Source organism: Rhodamnia argentea, chromosome 2, assembly GCF_020921035.1.
Source record: "Rhodamnia argentea isolate NSW1041297 chromosome 2, ASM2092103v1, whole genome shotgun sequence".
Taxonomy (NCBI): Eukaryota; Viridiplantae; Streptophyta; class Magnoliopsida; order Myrtales; family Myrtaceae; genus Rhodamnia; species Rhodamnia argentea.
The window spans coordinates 20467780-20491002 of record NC_063151.1 but is presented as its reverse complement, the minus strand read 5'-3'; the positions used below and the strand labels follow the sequence as shown (position 1 = coordinate 20491002).

The 23223-nt window shown below is 40.2% G+C and overlaps 2 protein-coding genes across 8 annotated transcripts; both read right to left on the bottom strand.

The window, feature by feature from the left end:
• Nucleotides 1-230: 230 nt before the first annotated feature.
• LOC115739530 (protein ALTERED SEED GERMINATION 2) lies at nucleotides 231-15288 on the bottom strand. 7 transcript variants are annotated; one of them, XM_030672659.2, is made up of 20 exons: nucleotides 14941-15281; nucleotides 13659-13727; nucleotides 12942-13019; nucleotides 11568-11702; nucleotides 11375-11482; nucleotides 11149-11277; nucleotides 10555-10670; nucleotides 10358-10475; nucleotides 8579-8684; nucleotides 8067-8188; nucleotides 7801-7980; nucleotides 7604-7714; nucleotides 6191-6302; nucleotides 5501-5853; nucleotides 4805-4895; nucleotides 3665-3760; nucleotides 3511-3581; nucleotides 3316-3434; nucleotides 2155-2230; nucleotides 231-591 (listed from the first exon to the last, which is right to left on the bottom strand). In XM_030672659.2, the coding sequence occupies exons 1-19, from the start codon at nucleotides 15013-15015 to the stop codon at nucleotides 2170-2172; spliced, it is 2250 nt and encodes a 749-aa protein (XP_030528519.1). In that variant the 5' UTR covers nucleotides 15016-15281; the 3' UTR covers nucleotides 231-591; nucleotides 2155-2169. The 7 variants fall into 7 exon arrangements, with proteins under 7 accessions (XP_030528519.1, XP_030528521.1, XP_030528518.1 ...); XM_030672661.2 differs by having other exon boundaries at nucleotides 231-545; XM_030672658.2 differs by having other exon boundaries at nucleotides 2159-2230.
• A 3933-nt stretch (nucleotides 15289-19221) lies between these two features.
• LOC115739535 (transcription factor bHLH143-like) lies at nucleotides 19222-22755 on the bottom strand. Its single transcript, XM_030672668.2, has 4 exons — nucleotides 22607-22755; nucleotides 21592-22274; nucleotides 21257-21406; nucleotides 19222-21153 (listed from the first exon to the last, which is right to left on the bottom strand). The coding sequence occupies exon 4, from the start codon at nucleotides 21134-21136 to the stop codon at nucleotides 20051-20053; it is 1086 nt and encodes a 361-aa protein (XP_030528528.1). The 5' UTR covers nucleotides 21137-21153; nucleotides 21257-21406; nucleotides 21592-22274; nucleotides 22607-22755; the 3' UTR covers nucleotides 19222-20050.
• Between the last annotated feature and the right edge of the window lie 468 nt (nucleotides 22756-23223).

Sequence of the window (23223 nt, the reverse complement as noted above, 5' to 3'; positions counted from 1 at the left end):
GGTTTTAGAAGCACATATTTCACCTCATTAGACACCAGATCTAGTCACGTAAAGAGTCCACCCCCGAGGCCATTGTCCATCACACAGAGGCAGTGTACACCACAATAACGGAGACAGACCACAAAAATGGAGGGACATAGACATGAACAAGTAATTAAGACTTGAGGGAATCACTTGTAGATTGCCTCACTCCAAAGCCACGGAAAAGGTCATCCTGATGACACCTTGGCTAATCATCAATAAACCATCACTAACGATTAACTGAGAAGCATAAACTATTCAAAATATACATGCCACATACACAGAAGAATTGCTAGATACAGGGAGATAATTTAGGAGAGAAACAAAATAAATAAATAAAAAAACACAGGACGAAACCAGAGACTTGTGACGAATGAGTTTTCAGGGAGAAGCAAACTCTACTTTATTCAACTTCAGCTGTATAGCTCGATGTGATACAATTTGTTGTCATTCCTGCTGTGTGTTTCTCCTCCCTCGAGCTTTGCTCCATTATAAGCATCATTACAGAAACCAATCCATCCCTTCTATCAAAAACTACAGCTGAAGGAAACATCCAACCATACTTTCTCCCTGCGATGCGCCAATAAGTATAGAAGCCATGAGATTGATTTAGAGACTGGGATGAGATTAAGACCATCGACAGCAGGAGAACAAGGGCGCGTGATAAGTGAGAGAAGTGGGACAGGGAGACCATGCGACAATCATTCATCACGGTAGAGAGTAATATATGCAAAATAGATTCATTGGATGCAATTTTTCAAGCATTTTATTCGGTTGGAAAGATGAAACCATTTTATTTAGATTTAGAGCACAAGCTGGTCAAGAGTGATATGTGAACGATGAGTTCATTTCATGAAGGGCTTTCACTACAATGGGATTAATAGAATTAAGCCACCGCAAAAATAAATCTTGGCAGAACTTCAAGCTATTAATGAGAATTAGTTAGTTGCTCATCAAAAAAGGCAAACCAGAAAGGGGCACATAATAATAGTAAATGTATCCTGGTCCTAACAACTTCAAGGCATAGGGCCTTTTGAAAAACCTAATTAAGTACTGAAAATGAAGACATTCAACATTATGCATGACGCAAGTTTGATACTCATAACTAGTTTTGACTTAGAATCAAGACTTCATTTAATGTATTAAGAGAAGTAGCCAAAATTCAATCAAGGGAAAATTTCAAATAAGAACTCCAAGTGCTCTCACCTAAGGTGATCCTTGTTTCAAATAAGGACCTAAAGTGCCCTCATTGTATCAAAAAGGAGCCCGAAGTGATCATGACTATTTCAAATAAAGGCCTGACCTCGCCGGCCGGCCGACCGGCTAAATATTCTAGCCAATCAAGAATATTTTTGTCAAAATACAACTAGTTAAATTAAATTAAATTAAAAAACCAAACTGAAAAAACAAAAGGAAAACACAGGCGGAGGCGGCCGCTCCAATGCCGGTGGGGCGGCGGCAAAGGCGGACGAGGTCGCCCGCGCCTCGGCAAGGGTTTCGGCAACCGTCGCCTTAGACGGATGGAGGGTCGGGGCCCTCTCCCAACTCTAGCAAGGGCTTGCTGGCCCTCGCTTTTGGTCTGTAGGGTTGCCGGCCCTACCAGCCGCCCCAGTTTCAACTTTTTATTTCACATTTAGTTTTTATTTTTATTTTTTTAAAAAATGAAAAAATAAAAAACAAATAAGAAAAAGTATTAAATGACCAAAATGACCCTACTAACCGGTGAGTCGGGCCCCTTTTTGAGACCGATAAAGTCACTTCAAGCCCTTATTTGAAAGAGTATCCACTTCAGGCCTTTATTTGAAACAAGGTCAACTTCATGTTCCTATTTGAGAAAATAAAGGCACTTCGAGCCTTTTTTTAAAATTTTCCCTTCAATAAAAAAAAAACTAGTTATGAGGATTAAATCTTACTACTTATATTGCTAAAACCACCAATAATGTTCACAAAACCAGTTTGATAAGAAATTAATCATACTCGCCATGTAAGTTTCAACTACTATCAAATAATTTTTTAATTCTATTTTCAGTGTTAAAGTCTAGTGCTTAAATTTAAAAACTTAATTTTCATATTTGTCCATCAAGCCAATTACAGCAAATAAGCGAAGTTCAGAACATGGGAGTAATGGCTTACATACCTCAATCGCTCTCAACTTTGGGCACATTCAGCAGACTCATGCATCCTAAACCGCTCAAGGATTTCAATGGGCCTGCAAGGAGGAATTACATGAAGGAAAAATGAATCTCAACAATAATTCGGTCAAAACAAAAACTAAGACTCCGCATCTAGCCAATGAACTGGTGCAAAGATCATACCAAGGTTCCTAAAGTTCTAAGTCTGTTGAGCTCCTATAGCCCCTCATTCTGAAACGTGCTTACCTCATTCAGCCAGCAACATAAATCTATCATATAAGAGGACCCAGGGAAACACTAAGACATCAAGTTTTAAAAGAAAAACAAAGATTGACGATGATGATAAAAAGGGAGGAAAAACTATTTCTTTGGAAAAAGAAAAGGCCAGAAATGAGCAAGGGGTAGAGGGGTGATAGAGGAGGTAGAGAGGAGACATTTATTTGTCCCCGGGTTGACCCACCTCGGTTGTGTTCTTTTTCCTAACAAATTTTGCTACTAAAATGAACAAAAATGTAGGATGTTTCAGCATTTTTCTCCACGCGTTCATCTCTAAGCTACCAGTGTGACAAACTTTTCCTATTTCTAGGAGTTAATCAATTTTTGCTAAAGCAAAATGCTTTTGCATTCCGTTAAATCTAGTTAAATCTAATCTAATACGATGAAAACAAGAAACACTGTGATAAAGATGTAATAAAGAAAATACGCGTATCTCTTGTCGGATAGTAATAAAGATGCAAGTCTGGGTTACGAAATTAGCAGTCCCATATTGCATGAACTAAATGGCAAGTATTGGCACTAATATGAATGTCGCATTATCCCGGCTTTCGAATATGGGAAATGGGCACATCCAGAATCTGGACCCTCCATCTTATTCCTGTAGCTTCTACATCACCCACACACTCCATACAATTCGAGTAAATTATGAAAGTCGGTCTAGCACAGCGCTCGGGCTCATGGGCCTCTAAAATCCTACAACAAGACTGACAAATAGATCACATTCGAATACCTAAATACCTTTTTCCAAGTTAGGGCATATAGAATTTCAAGCAGGATATCAGCAAAAGCAGCACCTTATATGCTAGATCAGTTAGGTATACAGAAGATATCAATTGCTGCTCCTATTTATTCAACAACCAGAAAACTCAAGAGAGGAGAGCCTTACAAAATAAACTCACGATTGTGGATCAATCTGCGTTCATTGTTTTCCATAGCAACCAATACATCGGCAGTCTCTGGTCCAGCCGCCACTCCAGCAACAACAGGCGCGCTTGGAGTCCATATCTAGCATCACAAACCACTAAATATTTTTCCCAAGTATGACTTTTCTGTCCTCATACAAATCCATCACAAGACTCACCTTTATCGTGTTGTCAATCCCACTGGTCGCCACAACACAATCAAAGGGATGACACTGCACGCAATTCACAACTGTGAAGGAACATGAGTGACATGCTTCAGAAAATATAGGAAAAGCATCCCATGGAAGTCAAAGCATCAGTGCTAGAAAATACCTGCTTCGTCTCCAAGAAGCATCTTAATCAGTCTACCCGTCCTTTTTTCCCAGATAAACCATCTGCCATCGTCGCTTCCACTCGCAACATATTCACCTGAAAATAAGACACGGATTTCGTGATAAAACTACATCACTTCACTACAGGTGTATTTTTATTTTATTTTTTTGGGCCAGTGCACTAACGGCAGTTGGGTTACCCATATCGAGAAGATACACGAATTAAAAGTCTGTTTGGAGGAGATTTCCAATCTTCTCAGTGCTTGAAATAACATCAGCCATATGTTGATTGGAAAACGAAAAAAGCATCAGACATAACACCGTGCTTTTGTTGCTCAGGTTATGGAAGCAAACAAGGAACCAAAGATGAAATATTCACTAAAAAGCCTCAATACCAAGGCCAAAGTGGTTTTGTAACACAATTTAAACTCATGGAGCGCCATCCACGATATGGAGCTAATGTAAGTCGTCAGATAGCATATCAGAAAGTACATCACCAACAGCGCAGGGCTGCAGTTTTTCTATGTTCACAGTCAATTTGCCCATGAGCACGAGGCCGCCAAAAAAAAAATATCTACAACTCCATTGATCAATGCACAAATAGCTATAATTGAAAGATTCTAAATGGAAGACAAACAAAAAAAATATGAAAATATTTCATCAAATGGGCAGTAGGGCACTGCAACTAAGCAGTACAGGATGATATACGAAGAACATGCCATACTCCCATGGAAAAGCTGGAACGACCTTCTCGTAATCGTAAGAAAGTAGGTTTTTTAGCTATCGTTCAGCTATTTCTCGGATGGTTAAGCAACCATATGAAACCGGTGCGAGGATTAGCTCACATCTGGAAAATCAGCTACTTAAATTCGCCCAAACCATGAACAAAAATTTTGAGATTTAGAAGCTTCTTAGTGCTAAGCCTGTCAACCAACAGTAGCAGATTTATTAACATAAGAAAAAGCCAGGGAACGTCACTAAGTGGATGAAACCAATCTAGTACATCAACGCAGCCAGTATGCTAATAAGGAAAATGCTACACTCACACTTGATACCGACATCATGACGTTAGACTGAGATTAAAAAAGAAATATCGTCAAAAGACCTCAAGCAACAAGCAGCATCAACATGTCAAATGTACCTCTCTGCCCTAGAAAACTGGCCTGCTTTATATCAGTTCCCACATTGCAATGCCCAACATATCTCTGCTTCATATCAATGACTGCCTCAGGCTGCAACAAAGTTAGATAGTAAGTTGATGGCACAAGATGACAAATAACAGAAATACTCATAAAAGTATAACAATTGCAATACAGTTTGGGATGAATATCCTCCCTCCCTCCCTCCCTCCCTCCCTCCCTCCCTCCCTCTATCTATCTATCTATCTATCTACTCATAAAAGTACAATGATTACAATACAGGTTGGGATGAACCTCCCTCCCTCCCTCCTCAGTTATGATATGAAGATCTTGCTCTTGCTTGCTGATCGGAGAGCATAAATCTATGTAACAATAAAAACGCTGCCACTATGGCAACTACTACACTGTCACAAAGCAGCTGTACCCGCCGTTACCAACAATAACACCGCCAAAGTGGGGATTATCGGATATAACGGCTACTAGTCCCATAAAGTTATGCTTTTCTCACCAATGCAAAGAAGTTCCTAAATTATTGACATGGAGGATTTCAGAAGGATCAAATAAAATTTTCTTTAGAAACAATGGAAATGATTAATCAACATGTGGACAAGATTCTATTCATATGCGTGGTAAGACCAATACCCTCCGCCAGTTTATCGGCAGTCTTAGCTTGAAATAGAGAAGTTCCAGATATGAACCTGATACAGGATCTTATCATTCTGCGACGATGATGAAGGGGATCCACATGAATCATTTGTGCTGGCAGTTTCTCTATATGAATCACCTCTTCGGTGGATTCTCAAATTTAAACTTCCATGTAGAACATTTGATTCAACATCACGTCCTTCATCGCCGGAAATTGACGTTTCAAAATCCACCTCCATTTCCTCATCATAATCAGATTCCTCTCTTTCAGATCTTGGACCATCTTGGGAAGCATCACTATTAGCCTCTGATCGAAATAGAATGTCACCTAATGATAGCACTCTTGCTCCTCGAGGCTCGGATCTTGGTGCTCCATTTGTTACTTTGTTATTTTTTTCTGCTTCAGCTAAATGATAAGATAACACAGACATAGACAAATCAAAAGGTAGGACAATGGATATGAAGTGAATACTCATTGTATTCCTCTATACCCAAAGGATGAATTTGTTTGACCAACATGAAATCAACTGAAACAATGGCCATTATTTAGAAAAGGAGGAAATTCGAATAAGAGAAAACCTGAAGTAATATACAGCAGGAAAAGAACGAAAATATGTCCAAAATCTTAAGCAGTTTGATAGTGGACAATGTGCTAGGAAGAAGTAAAAGGTGATGACTGATGATCAGAATAATCAACTAGAGCAGTGAAAACAGGGAGGACTCATTGTAGATAAACTATGTACCTGCAGCAAGACGCTGTTTTATATCCTGCACCCTTTCCTCTAGCTTAGGATCTGATGGAGACAAGCACTGTGCTGAAAGAGCAAATTCTAGAGCCTCTTTATGTTTGCCCAACTGCCAAAGAGTTTGCATGGAGAAATGAGTGCACAAGCCTACCCGGGGCACCAGCCATGCTAATAAAGAGTCTTTGAACAAAATCCATATCATTAATATACATATTTGAGAACTGCTGCATGTAAAGGACATAGTAACCCAAAGAATTTTCAAACAATCATAAAGCAACCACGTGCAGGACCAGGTCAGATGCAGTTAATCTGTTATGTTAGGCATTGTACAGTCGCTTCATCAAGCCTTATAGCCCCCTTGCCAATTTCATAAAACTGTGGCTACCGACCAAAGTTACCAACCAGGAGAACATACTTTTTACAGAAGTTGACAGCCAAGTATTAATGAATCAGACACATTATCAAGCCCTCAGGGCCATCTTCTCAGATAAGAGGTAAAAGTCATGAAATTGGGAAGTCAACCTCCAATTCATTAAAAGAAACTCTTCGTCTAAATTGACCAAGTCTATAGAATCTTGACCAGGTAAAAAACAATACTAGAAACGGACACGGATACCAAATAGCGTTCAAACAAAAGTCAATCACTTGGGAAAAAAGGTATAACAATCGATGTCTTGTTCTTCCATAGAATGAATTAACAAGTTTTTCTGCATCTTCCACTATGACAAATTGGATTTGGTGACAAAAGAAAAAGATTAAAAACTTGGATCAATAAAGTATGCATTTGCAGTATGCAGACTTTTTAGTTCTTTATAGGTATATCCATCTTTAGGTTTTTTTAAGTTTACACCTTTGAATTTTGTACTTTAACTACTTAATTTGATATGGAATTTTATCCAAGTAACATATTCACATAAGGAGTTCAAAGTGGGTTAAATGGGTGGACATGGTTCTCATAGGTAGGGTTAAGGATGCATGTGTGGGTTGGGCCGGTATGGGTCGCTAAATTTGTATTGCATAAATATGGGTAAATTTGGGTCGGACAATTTTTTACCCAACCCGACCCACCCATTCGATAAGCCCAATCCATTGTCATGGTCTAAGTCTCACACTGAACAGGCTGCCAACACCATTAGAAAGACCCAAACAAGAGCATGAGAGGGTTCACTAAAACAGAATACATAAGTACCTCAGGACACCATTCTCCCACAACTGGTGAATGAAGCTACATGAATCATATTTTCAACCCATTGAGACATAAAACAACCTCACTGGCTCATACTTATAGTACATTTCTGATCTAATCCTACGTTCAATAAGTGTGGCTAAAGGGACCAGTGTATAAACGAAATATATTTCAGGCAACAGGTATTTTGGAAAATTAGATTGACAGGCAAACTTAATAGCCACCTGAGATAAAGCTTCAGACATATAATAAAGCGGTCTGACAGAAGAAGTGTCGATCATCCTTGCTCTCTGGCAATCTCTTATAGCCATATGCACATCATTCTTCCATTTCCGCTGATAAAAGAAGATAAAATCAGTCCATCATACAACAGCAACAGGGCTCAAACCAATCTACCAAATCACAATACTTCACCAAAGACCTTGAGTAACAAAGCTGCACGTGTACACAGACATTCAAGCCTTAAGGCAGGTTCAATCACTTGCCAGTGTCCATCCAAAACTTCACTGCATGCCTCAATTCCATGATAATAGTTTGTTCCCTCTCTCAAGGATGCTTCTGCAAACTGCATTATATTCTGGCACTTCTCAAGCTGTGAAGCCTGTATTAGACACAGAAATGACAGTGGAAAGAGCATCAGTTTCATTTCAAAAAACATATCAAGACAAGGTTCAGATAGAATGGCACCGCAAGATGATGTGGATAGTTTTTGGTAACTGTTGGTTGCATTTCCACTCCATTTGGCCAAGCAGTGAAGGTTGTCAGCTTTGAGACATCTGCTGCAGTATACTTCATCACATTTCCTCCTACTGTAGAAAATGAGATTATGAGATCAGATTATACCATTTAACCAGATAATCATTCTACACATACTTCGCAAATATGATCATCTATTACAGTCACCAAAAGGCATTCAGTAGACACACATTAACTCAGTCAAGAAATTCTCTCTAAAGAAGAGCATCTTGACTGTGCGTGTGGATGACTAGAGTTCCCAATAGTAATAGAGTGAAGAAAAACATATTTGCAGTGTCCTATCAATTTCCCTTCTCTTTATCCATACTAAGATCGAATCTGCTTCCATCTGGCCATTTCACTAAAGCCCTGCTAATGCAATGACATAAGAACTACATAAAGGGAACATTGCTTTCATCCTAGCTTCGCCAACATCTCACTTCATAGCATCTGGACAAGCATACCAGAGTTTACATTCATTAGGTACACATGCTCTCCACTATAGCTGAGCAAAACCTCTTCTCCATTTGGACTAAATGTAACATGAGTCAGGTGCAAGCTTGAGCGTCCCTGCAAAGAGTAGAAAGTAATAAACTTGATCTTCTTCTACAGCAGTAGAAAAAGCTATTTTCGCAAACTGAGTAACAGTCTTAACGTGTAAATTTATCAACCAAGAGCACAATCGTTAAACCGAGAAAGAGATATTGAATCAAACTCCCTATGGTTCACAAATCGAATGAAACCAAATCATGGATTCAGTGAAATATCTAAGTTTAGTTCCCAAAGACCCAGATACAGATAAGTAGATGTATTAAAATGAGATGTCTAAGCAGTATTCAGTAGTACCAAACACAATGTCAAAGAAAATCTACAAGATACTTCTGAAACTGGTATTCCAACACAAACAGCCTGGGCCATAATGACGGTCAATGGATTAGTTTCTGTTTCAGCATTTACAGATTCATCCAACACATTCATATCACTTACAACTTGAATTTGAATTATAAGATTCAAAGCTTTCATGCCACTCTTAGTTTTACCTAGTGAAATATTTAGATATACAGAGTGAAAAAATGATGATATTTTGACCTAAAAATTATATGATAACAGGAATCTATCTCTTTGTTTTGGTATAGACAAGTTCACTAGCAGTATTGGCATGATATTCATTAACATATGCTTTCCACTAATGAGACATAGCGCTCTTAGGCAAAAATTAAGAAGAAATGACTTGAAAGTTAAATTTTGGAAGGAAATGTTAAGATGTTCAAGTAAATCTTGAACATACTGACTGCAAGTTCAAAAGAGGAAGAAGTTTCCGCAGAGTCAGAGTGAAATTGAAGACCAACAACCGGAAAAGATTGAAGCAATTCTACTATCACGTATCCATAATGAGGAAGCCAGACACATTATTTGAGTTTTCATCCAAGGATATAGGAAGAATAGATGTAATAGAGAAGGATGTATAATATCTATTGCAAAATCAAGAAAAGCGACATAAATAAATCCTAATAAATGACGATAGAGCTGGTAGTGCTTTACCGAATCCAGTGTTGAATGGTCAAGTAGCAGCACTATCCAAATAAGAACTGACATGTTCTAAAAGCAGGTGCATTGACAATGAGAATGCTTTCTTGGAGCACCCAAAATACCAATGACTTTAAAATGACCACATTGAAGGATAAGGAGGCACCTGATAAAGTTTAAAATGGAAAAAGTTTGTCCAATATGATTTGAACACTTGATGACAGCATTTCGAAAGTTCAGTGAGAAGATGGTGAGTGATAAGGGATACAAAGGAGGCGGCTAAATGGAGCAGCAGAAGGCATAAAAATTTGCAGATGGAGACTTCAAGGAAATTTTGAGTACTTGAAATTTTGCTGAAGACACTATTGAGTCAGAAGATCCAGATAATCAGCCACACTTGCAAGGACGTGTCAAACAAAATTCATACTGCTACACACGACAAGAATATGCCGACAAAGTCCACTCCAAGCTCGAGAATGCAGTAAACTTGAACATGATGACTCATTTATATCTAACCGTTATCACTACGAACAAATATTACATCTTTGTTATAATAGGTAAAATTGCAACCATAAGTACCAACTAAAGCACTGCCTTTCCTAGAGAGTTCAGCACAGACCATATTTCCAGCACAGAAATACAAGTTCAGAAAATAAAAACACTAAATTTGAATAAAACAGTGCAAAAAATGCAATAATGCAAAATTCTGAACTAACGCGGTCTGAGAGATGCATTGGGCAGAAATAGTTGACGCAAGGAGGTGGTGCCATCTTTTTCCTGCAGGAGGTCAATGGTGGCAGCATCCTTCTATCATATAACCGTGCAAATGCATCACTGACATATAAAAGAAAACTATTAGTTGAAGCTAAGAAAACTTAGATTTTAGGAACAAGCTTCAGCTGCAACAAAATACCTCCCACCAACTACAATCAAGTGAGGCCTGGTGGAACTGATATCACAAGATTTTAGTGCAAGTACTCCTTTTGGAGGATCTGTTAGTGATTTCTTGGACCCAGAACGCAAGTCAAGCTGCCAAATTCAAAGAGAGAAGATTTAAATGAATGTATCTACTTTCGTATTCTAGAGCCTAACCGACCGAATGAATGGCAGAAATGCAGCACACCCATGATCAACTGTATCCAAGAGCAAATTGAGATACATCTTTCACCTAACTAACAATGCCCTTTCACACACAGATTTCAAGCAAAGAGAGCTGCAACATAACACAAGGAAAACATTACACAAAACCAATGCAGAAAGCGAGGTGACAACGTTATGCTGGCAAAAGCACATAAGCTCAGTAATAAGTACATGAAGGAAATGCATCAAGCATGAATTCATATCAAGATTCTCCAACAACTGTCAGGACGCTATAACAGGAAAGTAACAAGAATAAGTTCTTGTTCTTAGTCCACATTATCACGTGATTTTCAAAAACTTTGAAATACACTTAGCACAAGAATGATCAATCATAATAGCACAAGCATTCGCAAGAATTATAACTCACCAGAACACTTCGACATTCCTGTTGCGGAGATCCAGCAGGAGGGCAAGAATTACCTTCCCGAAAGTCATGCTGCCTCAAAGTTCCATCTTCGCATGCACTCCAGACAACATTGGGGTTACCAACTTCAACCTACATGAAACAGGAAAGGACAATTATTCACAGCAGAAGCCGCATAAAGTGTGGCTATTCACCAATTAATAATTAAAAATTGCCACAATAGACTCACAGCTAATTTTTTAACTCTTCCAGTGTGGCACTGGAAAAGTGCCGATGGAGGAATAGCATTTTCTTCAGTTCCTCTCCCATCTAATCGAGACAAGTTGAATAACCTGACCTGTAGCAGTACCGATGCAAATTTATATACATCAATCATTCAAAGCAACTATGATCATGATAAATGTCAGAAGCGGAAACAGTACTTCTCTATCTCCAGCTCCCGAGACTACAAGCTCGTCTGATGTTTCGGGGACAAATTTTGTGCAAAAGATGTTTGCAGAGTGCCCAGTATCAATTGAATGCAAAAGCTTCCGACGTGAATAGCTCCAAATATTGACCTGTGCAAGGAAAAAGTTCGTGATGCTCCCCATGGAGAACTTACATTATATTTGTTTACAGAAAAATGGAATCACTGTCATGATGTAGGTATGATAAATTTTCTGCTGCTAATCTGGTCTGCAACATTAAGCAAAGTGTACTCACTAATGCTTAAAGCTCCTTCGGAAAAAGGACACAAGAAATGCACACACTCAAATTTAGCAATCCAAATCCAAGTGTCCTTCACAAGTGTTAACTCACTATAGCTAATTTCTCATTCCTTACACCAAAATACGTCAGTATAGAAACTTCCAAAAACAAAAATTGCACTAAAAATACGATAGTTCATTGCATTGCCGAGACATATGCTCTTTCAATAGGTCAAGAGAAATTCACTTTAGGGCACCAAGGATGTGCAAACCTAATTTTAAAAAGAGCTCAAGCACCAGAAAGAGCTAAGACATTGGATGAAGCATCTACAGTCAATGCATTTACAGCTACAATCAAATCTACAAGGAAGAGCTACAACGACATTTACACACTCTAAATTTCTACTCCTAGTTGAAATAGGAAACCTCTAGACAAGAAAAATACTATAGAATAGGGAAACATGATATCCTACTTAAACTAAAATGGAAACTCAATGGAATCCTAATAAGAATCAAATCCCATATGACATAAGACTGCTAATTTATCTATGAGACGAATCCTAATCCCTCGGGACTCTTATTTGATTAGTACAGTCCATCCTCACCCAACTTGATAGAAACATCAATATCTGGACGAATGTCATCTTGTGAGATTTTGTTGTCTGCATCATGTTTTGACTGATCTATACCAAGGGCTATAACACCTATAAACGCTATGCACTATGCAGAACTAGGACCAGGTTCACCATGCTTCCAAGACATACAAACAAAATAATTAAACTTATTGGTATGTTCGGGGATGTCGTCAATCCTAAAAGCTTAAAAATGTTCAGAGACCAATTCAGAATGTACCGCTAATGCAGTTTTAAGACTCACGCTCTCATGTAAGTCATACCTTACACAGTAAATGTAGTACGTGACCATTCAATACACAACCCGAACCAACTGCATCTTTCCATTCAGAGATGAAAATCCACATTCACTCCCAAATAAGCTGCTAACATTAATTAGATCTTTACTTCCACTGCATCAATACAACTCCTCTAAAATTGACAAATTCTAAGCTATATCACATGTTCAAATAAATTTGAAAATTGAATTTAGTCATACCCGAGTGTCATCTGATCCTGATATTAAAAGTGAGCCACTAGAATTCCAAGCAATAGCATTAACACAACCTTGATGTCCCTGAAGAAGAATATGAACTTAGTGACATTAAAAACCTTATCTATACAATATATTGACAAAAAATATGAGAGTAGATGAGTTCTACACATTAGATGCAAACATAACTCAAACCATAATTCGCATGCCAGCCTCAATGATGGTTCCATTAAAATAATGAAAACTAGAAAGCTGCTCAAATTCAGTTCATCATTGAAAATCATTGTTAACATCCTTACTTAAAACAAATTCATCCACTAATGCTACAGATATATGAAACTTAAGGAAAATGACCCAACAGTCCTGGCAGTGAAAAAAGTCTAGTAGGAAGGGAACCAACTGAAAGGGACAACTAAAACAGTCAGCTTTGCCAGTCATGAGATAATAACCAACTTCTGCCTCGCAAAGTTTCACAAGAAAAAAAGCCATCCAAATGATGCATCGATATGAAACTCATATATATAGTAAAAGTTACATAAGAACGTTTAAGCTCATATAAATCAAAATGACTGACCTACCCTACTGATCCTCAATTTATGCCCAAAACAAGAAAGAAAGAACCTTTATCCCAAACCAAAAGCACTTAAGCAAAAATTATGAAGAAGTACATCCAAATACATTGAACCATTATTTATTGTTACCAAAAGAATGTATTATAACTACCTCTAATTCTTTCTCATGGGAGAGCCTCTGAACTAATGACGAGTGCATTTGCAGACTGCGATTTGCATCCTATCAAATTATCAAGGAGAACTTAGATAGCATAAACCCAACAATATATATACATGTGTAAACACACACACACACACACACACACACACACACATATGTATATATATATATATATGCATATATATATATATATAGAGAGAGAGAGAGAGAGAGAGAGAACAAATGAGACGAAGAAAGTAGACCCTTCACTTCTATGTGAGAAACAAAACGATTACTCTTGTTCCTCTTCCAACATAAAACTACTTGTCCAATATTATCGCAACATCCATTTTCATAAAGAGATTAATCAAACAAATAATGTTGCAGAAATATAAACATGTCGAAGATTAGAGTGAAAAAAAAAATTAAACATGTATCACACTTCACTCTCTCAAACTAGACTTTTGGTACCCAAACACCATAAACTAAAAGAAGCACCACCCATCGCAACACCAGATAAGTGCACCTTATCAGGTCAATCACCAGTTTACCAGAGGCAACGATGTGGCAGTACATTAAATCGGTTAAAAATATGTCAGATACACTAAAATCCACCTACTACTCCAGCCTAAATAGAAAACAATACATATACTGTGAAACTAACATAAATTTGGTGCCATTCTCAACACCTCTTGAACATCTTTGCCGATCTTCATGTTTAACTTTCCCACTGGCGAATGGGACTCTCCATTCCCACAGTTCTTTACATATTTAATTAAAAACCATGCCCTACAGTCATTACACGATAAGCCAAGCACTGATGGACAATGATTATTTTCCCGCATAGATTATAACATTGGGTAATCAGTATTATTCACATCCTAACTTTGCCCTTCTCAGCCGAAAAGAACAATTATCCCAGTAAAAGTCCAAGAATCTCCGAGCTACATTTGCATTGGGCAAGTTGACCAATCACAGCGACTGATGCCTCCACAATTCTAACCAGAATCCCTACAAATGAGAATGAACGAAAATCGGAAAATTCTACCCCCGGCAAACGATCACTGGCAACAACTAGACCTAACTACTCGATCATCACCACACACCGCAGCCAAAAGCTCTAGCCCATTTCAACAACCGACTGATAAAAATCGGCCAACCGACATGGCAGTCACACATTCTCCGCTGATCACAGAGCCCAATCTTAAACCAGCGAAAACATATTAAACTCGCGAAAGCGAGCGAGCGAGCGAGCGAGCGAGGAGCAGCAGCAGCGAATAAAAGGTTTTTTTACGTGGCGCGTGTCGACGCATCTGCTCTCGAGCAAATCATGAATGTTGCCGTCGTGGAAGCCACCGCAGATGGCCATGGAATCCCTCGCAAAACCCTAGGGGTCGATCGCCGATATCCTCTCTCTCTCTCCCAGCCGGTCGCCGATCAGCTTCTTCTCCACGGCGCGATCGCAGGAGGCTCCCGAACCATATCCAGCTATAACTATAAGTACGCTCGCGAAATTTTTTGAGACGGTCTCCCTTTCTCTAGAGTAGTCTACTCTCCTTTGCCTTTGCAACTTACTCGACTCTCTTTAAGTCTTCCGCACCTTCCAGTAATCAAGTGCGGGCGTGATTAAATTTAATGACGGTGATCGATGTGCAGATCACCGCCCCTTTATTCGGGTTCTGTGGCGTGATGATGATGATGATGATGATGATGATGATGATGATGATGATGATCTGAGACCGCTAGATGAAGAGTCCCGTTCGGGCGGGTAGGATGTTCTTAAAATAGATGCGACTACAGAGTATAAAAACCTCCTCACCCGCCTTCCGTGCCCGGAGAGGGAAATTTTCCAAAAACACCCCCACGAAGGAAAGCCCGTTTTGCAAACCTCCTCACCCGCCTTCCGTGCCCGGAGAGGGAAATTTTCCAAAAACACCCCCACGAAGGAAAGCCCGTTTTGCAAAGTTCTCACGGTCACATGTATCGAGTTTGCTCTGAAGTACCCCGGAAATTTGATCGCTTCAATCCGATGACCCTCTGACCCAAAAAAAATTAAAATCCCATGACCCTCTGACCAAAAAAAATTCCGATGACCCCTTTTCCGATCCCTCAAAAGAAAAAATTCGGACGACCTCCGAACTTGTTGCCGATAAAGGATAATTGTCAGCCGATGAACACATTTACGTTTCGCTTCTTTGCCAGGGGTAGGTCTAAACCAAAAATGATTCGACCGGACCGATCGCGAGTAGCCTGAGGATCAACTCGGCTGAATGAGCCGCACTTACCCATTACAAACTTAAAATGAAATTTAGTGCCCGTTTTAACCCGAAAATCCTTAAAGTAAATTTAAGAGACTCTCAATTGACTCGCACATAAAAAGATGTCTTAAGTCGGGTTGGCTTCACTCCGCTGTTTTTTTCCACTCACATTGACTCACTCTGACGTTTTTTTCCTTTTCACGTGTGCAATGGTCCTTCATTTTCAATTTTCAATCCTTGCTCGAGAGCCCTCTCTTTTTTTTTTTAAACCTTAAAGTTGTGATAAAATCGGTGCTTGTTTGAGGTTTCTAATATGAGGTGAGTGCAACGGGGGAAAATATATGTTCTCTTGGGACAAAATGCCTCGGGTTTTTGGTGCTACAAGAAAAAATTCGGGATAAATGTGTCACGCCGACACAAATTTGAGATTTTTTGTGTCACAAAAAAAAAACTCGGAATAAATGTGCTACGGTAGCCATAGTTGAGGGGTTTTGGTGGCTTTTTCCCTAGCTTAAACTGATCAAATTCTTTTGAAGTAAAATCGAGTCTAAGGAAATTTCGAGAAAAGGACACCCAACTAAGGAATTTGGCAAACTGAAAATTTAGAAGACTAATTTACCCTATAGATGAAAATTTTGCAACATATAGTTAAAAAGAATGATTAAAACCCACCAAATCATATCGGTGAATATCACTCCAAGCGGGACCAACATTCATCCAATTACCTCAAGTTTATGTCGTATTGGCACGACACCACACAAATTATGACAAGTATTACGTCGGCGATGTGATGTGATAATACTTGATATGGATCTGTTTAATGAGGATAATTATCTAAAAAGTCTTAAATATGATATACGACAGTCAATTCAATCATAAACAATTAATTTGACTAATTTATTCTTAAGGCTTTTAAAGATTTGACAATATACTCTTTCCGAACAACTTTAGTCGGAAATCGTTTACTTCATGATTCGATCAATATTAGCCGTCCTACGTGGTATGACCAATACCGACGTGGACGATTTGCAATTTCTTATGAATTTTCTAAATTTTTTGCTTTTCTACCATCTCTTTTGTCTCTTTTTTTTTTCTTTCTTCCTCCACCAATTGCATTGATAAATTGTCAGAATATTTATGACTAAATTGATCAAATTAAAAAGTTTAGGATTAAACTAGCCGTCATACGATAAGCTTAGAACTTTTTGAATAATTATGTCTGATTCAATGTTTCGGACCTAAGCAAGTCCTTAACTACTTCATCTAAACTTTGCAATGTAAAACTTCGAAGGTATTCCCTTGGACAAAAGGATAAAAAAAATACTTTCTCTCAATTATTGGGAATGGCATCGATGAAGGTAGACTTCACGTCATATTCGAATTGCTACCATTGGATAGGCTCATAGTAGCAATCAGTGCTTATGTGAGTCATCGGAATTTCGACTCATACGTTGGCTTGCGGGCAACGTAGACCCCGGTTTCAAGCAGTGTGCGTTGGAGTTTTCCTCGGGGGTCCAAGAACGGACAAGCCCATATGGCTTAATTAATGGCTCTATTTCGATGTCGTGCAACTATAATTTGACAAATCATGCGCCGCTAAATAATTGCTACTTATTGGTTTTGTGGCAACAACCCTCGGCCAGGAGGAAAGTTCTTTGGCGTCAAGCCAACGGAGGAGGGGTACGCGTGCTAGGAATTCGGATCTTCCCGCCCAACTGATGTGATGCAGAATATATTCTGCACAAACATACAGGCACCTTTTCTTTCTTTCCTTTTCTTAGCGTAGGATAGCACAAATTATTGACTTGATTATGCCACGGATATGTTCGAATTTCTCCCATAAGACTCCATCCGAAGGACAATCGACATAAACCCTAGCCCCGAACTTCTCTCGAGAAAGAGAAACAATTTCACGGACACTGGACCAACCACGTCCATGTCAAATATTTTGACGACTCGATTTACCACTTTCAATCGACATTCCTAACTTTTCTTAAGATGATTGAAAAAAAAAACACAGAGAGAGATTACTACATTAATAGAATATGTGTTAAGATATTCAACGTTCATGTTGAAAAGAAGTGAGCGTCCTTTTATATCATGCTGCTGAATCTACACTATATACCTCGTCTTTCATGTACTCGAACCCAGAATACGGGCTGAGTTTCTCGCTCAGTTTCGGTCCTCCTTGTGTTTCCCCACTCACACTATATCATCCAAAAGATTAGGTATCGTCTTTGTTCCGCATACATCAAGTCACTATTGTCGCAGGCTCCTTTCGGCTTGCCCCTCAATTGCATTGAGCATATGTAATGCTCCCATCCTCGAACCTTAGCATCATGCTCCTTCTTGATCCGAGTCAGCCAACAGCTCGATAGTCTCCTCTGAACTGCCACAGTTCAATAGCTCCGCACGTAAAATGCGCCTCAGTTCAACGGCGTATCGCCTCAATTCAACGGCGCTTCATATTTATCACTTGCATGGAAAGATACAGGCCTAAGCTTCCGAATGAGAGTCTTGCCATCCTAGATCGATATTCTTCAACAGCAAGGATCGCTCCCACATCGCTGTTAGACATCTCTCTCGCTTGCTGTCTCTCTATTGCAAATCCTCACCCACCACCATCAACCCCTCTTATTCGATTTTCGGCTAGACGTGTCAATTTTTGCCTAATAATACGTATGTAAACAGAAAGGAACGGGGAAACTAAAACACCACACACCTACGAATATTTTCTCGCTAGACAGAGAGAATTACATTTTGGAGCCAAGCCCCTTCTTTTCACCCATCGTCTTGAACCGTTTTCAAGGGAGGGAGGTGGGTCTGACACGGGACTCATGGCCTGCTATGATCACAAACAGGTAGAAAAGAAAACGGAGGACGACAGTCCATCTTTACCTCTCTCTATTTTCGAGAAGATCTTGCTAGCAACGAAGATCCACTCGTTCACAGTTAAATAAAGTTAAAGAAACAAAAAGAGAGAATCATGCATTAGGGCACGCTCATCCACATGTGCTGATGGGCTTCCTGTCCTAAAAATAATTTCGACCCTCCTGTAGAAAGTGGTCCCCCTACCCTCCCAGCGCCATCATCTCCACGAAGAAAAGACCAGGAAAAATCATTTTCTTTCTTTCAAGCGGAGAGCACTTCTCACGAGCGAGGAGGGGGAATCACAATCCCCAAACCCGTCGCTTTCTCAATGGCCATAAATGCGTGCATGCAACGTAAGTACATGGGAATAGAGACAACAATAACACCAACCGAATTAAATTGCACCTTCTAAAAGAAAGGGAGCAAAAAACACCAAACCCACGACCAAACCACAGAGCACGCCTTTTTGACATTTCACACCAGCAGAGAGTTTTCACGAAAGCAAAAAGACTCAAAAGTTACACCACAGCGCAACGCAACATAATAGCAAAACATGCCTTCTCTACCCACCAAAGCTTTGCATAATTACAACCCACTTTCACCAAATCGCAGCAACCACTAACAGCGAAAAGCAAAAGCACCGGAAAGAACTCCGAGTCATCCTCTCCTCTGGGGTGGGTTTGTGACTTGTGCATGGAAGTAACCATCTCCCAAAGGGGGGATTTTAGCATGATAAAAGGGGTTCAAGTGGGGATGGAGAAATCTCTCTCTCACTCTCTCTTTTACACAAAAAGGGAATGACCCACAAAGGATAAAACAGCACTAAGTTCGGGAAAAGGGTGAGAGAAAGTGAGGGTTGGGACCCAGGACAATAAGAGGCGTGCAAATCCCCTCTTCACTTGGTCTGCTCATTCACACATCCAACTTCTTTGCTCAGTCCAAACTTTTGAGTCCTTTCACTAAACCCTAAAATATAGACTAATGATGATTCAACCTTTTGCTGGGACAGCAAATGGTGCTCTTCTGCTCACGCAAAATGCTCCAGTCTAGAGAGTGAGAACAATTTCTGTGTTCCACACAGCTTCAGAACCTCCACACCAATCACTATAGAGAGACCCTTTTGGTTTTGCCATATGCACAAGGCCATGTGTTCGAACACCTCGTCTTCGAACTTATTTTGCACACACTAAACATCACATTCACGGTTAATTAAACAGAAACAGGTACGTAGGACTACTTGTAAAAGAGACAGACCACTGGTAGAAACATACGGATTTACGGGGTGAGCCCAAGAGCTTCAGCTTTGCGCTTCAAGGATTTCAAGTAGTTGATGGCTTCATCAAGAATCACGATGGCGTTCTTCCCCTTCCCACTGGGAACTATGCTTTGCAGAACGTTGACAGTCTCACGGATTCTCTCCCTTTTTATCTTCTTGTCGCCAGATATAGAAACCAAGTCATGCGCGTACTTTTTGCCATCAGCACTACTGGATTTAGCATCATCCTCAGACCCAATAGACTCGCGCAGATAAGATTTTGCAGTGTCCATAAGAGACGGCAGCTGATCATCTCCACAGGAAGTCCTTTGCCTCTTAAACGGCCAAATTGAACTAGCTACTTCCTCATTACTTTCTTCAGACAAACCACGTCTCTCATGATCTGTCATCGTACTGGGTGAATGGCCAGTACTAGTAACTTCGTCGTCGTCACCGTCGGAGTAGTCAGTATCATCATCTGAATAGAGCAAGGCATTGAGTTCTTCTGTATCTTCCCGCATCTCGCTTTGCACATCAGTTTCTGGGTTTTCATGTATTCTCTCCATCAATGGAGGCCCAAAATGATTATCGTGATCAGCGTTGTTGCTCCCTGCAACATTGTTGACAGCACTTCTAGGAAAAAGATGTTTTGTAGTCCAGGTAGGCAAGCACTCGGTAGGAACTCCCTTCCCAGTACTGTAAATCAAAGTGGTTTGATCACCCGATCGATCAAAAACAACAAATTTCTTCTGCAAACTGATAGAGCCCGCATTAGGCATGCTGAAATCCCTCCATTTTTCAAAAGTGGTAGCAGGGAGCTTGTCTTCTAGAACCAAATTGTCCGAAGGTGGGGCCGAAGCCTGCCGGAAGCGCGGCAAGCAATAAAACCAACCTTGAGGTTCATAAGATTGGCTTATCCGAGGATGAGGTAGTCCAGAAAAAACATCCAGTGGTAAGACTTGATCGGAAGGAACCATTTTCTGGCCACCACTTTTCTGGGCTGAGATGAGACCTGGATACCCCAAATTGAATTGGAAATTTGGCAAATCTGACTTAGGCAATTGCCAAGCAGAGTGTTGCTGCGGGAATCCACCGTCTTCTTCCATCCAACAAAACCAATCACCTGCAAAACAATTAAGCAAAAAAATTGACCTTACTAAATCCATAGTGTACACATTCTAAATTTAATATAGCTAAGATTCCAGCATAAAGAATTGAAAAGGTACCTGTTGACCTTGTAATATTAGAAGTGGCTGATTGCTTGCTATTTGATCGGGAAACGAGAGGAAAAAACTAAGAACACCAGCTTAAGAGGAACACGAAGGAGCGAAATAAACCTACGTAACAGGTTTAAGCAAATGACGAAAGTATTCAGCCTGAAAAAAGAAACCAAGAGAAAAAATCATATCAGTAAGCAGCATAGCCAAAACCTATTCTCAAACAAAGAAAGAAGAATAGTTCAAATGAGGGTCACAGTTAAGTGCACGAAAAATCACCAACAGAAAAGTTTAGGATGTCTTGCTAGTGGGGAAAACAGAGCACACCATGATCGTTTACTAACCTGGCAATCTTGAAGAGGTTGAAAGCACGCTATCACTCTAACAATAATGGTAGCATTCCCAGCAATCCCGTTTTCATGTTTCAATGCCCGGAATCTCGTTTGGCTTGCTGCTTGGCACACCATAACTACACTTCCCAACCCGTCACTCAAGAAGTTTGAACTCCTTTTAATCTTCCAGAAGAGCAACAGAATCAACACCCAGGACACAGGAAACAAAACCAAAGATCTCAAGGAACAACGAGGACGACGATAGATGGTCAGAAAAGCCTGAGCACGCACAGAGCACTTCCGGGTCCAAACAGAGGCACTAACAGAAGATCAAGGAACTAAGGAACCCAAAATAAGAAACAGAGATTCGTCCAATTGCTGGCAGCGAAGGAAAAGACGCTAGTAGTTTCACAGATGGATCTACGAGTAATTTCAGCTAATCTGGCGGACGTAGCAAGGGACGACGACGAAGAAAGTGGATCCCATGGGGAAACGATGGCAGTGACTAACAGGGAAGACGAGGAAATCAAATCTCGAAGTATGGGCAAGCGAGTAATTACAGAATAACCCTACAGAACAGGTTCAGACAGATGGCTTTTCGGAAAACGTCTATCGAGTGAGTCCACCACCGCATACTGTTCCGCTTCTTCCACTTCTTCTTAAACAGATCGCCACGATAACTCCCGCTGATAAGCCTGCAACAGTCAATTCCGGGTTTCAGAGCCGACTCACGCACACGAAAAATAGCTCCGCCGCAGAAAATCAAAGCTCAAATCCTTCCTCGACAGCGGAATAACATCAGAAATCAAAAAAGGCAAGTATCCAAAGTAAACGAAGGTCGATCTACCGAGCACCGGTGAAAGGAGCCAAAGGTTCCACACAATCCGAGACGAGAAACCGCAAATCTCAACCGTAAAACGAAAACAGAGGCTCGCTCGTCGAAATCCGCCGGAAGAGAAGACGAAATCGGACGACGCAGCCCGCGGAGAAGCGAAAGGAACAACACACAGAAAGACGGAATCCATACCTCGAGTGGTTCTGTCTTGCGAAGCGAATCCACCAGAGAGAGAGAGAGAGAGAGAGAGATTGCGAATCAGATAGAGAGCTCGCTCGCACCACACCACTCAAAAAGGCGTTCCAGAGAGAGAGAGAGAGAGAGAGAGAGAGTCGAAATACAGAGAGGATGGCTTGGTGGATGGAAGGAGGAGAAGATTATATAAAGGGCTGAATTGACGCAAATGCCCCTGGATGCCGGGGGATCAAGGAGGATTTCATTTTTCGAATTTCTTTTTTAAAAAGGGTGAGAAAAATGAAAAAGAAAAGCAATAGAAAAAAGGAAATTAAAAAGAAAAAAAAAATTTGAAGTTGAGTGCATACGTGCGCGGGGGGAAATGAGGGGTGCACGCGAGGTGTGACTATGAGTGTACCATGATGAACGGCCAAACCTGCCCCTATTGCTTTGGAGGGGGGGCCTCTCGGATCGTATTTTCGTATTACACCGTATAATTTACACGTACCTCGTGTCTAATTTATATGTATATATCTAATCGGTTTGGGCGGCATGTTATATTTGGCGCATTTCCTGTTATCGGGAAATTTCATCGAGCCTACCGATTTAGATTAGCTTTCCTTCGACGCCCGGGC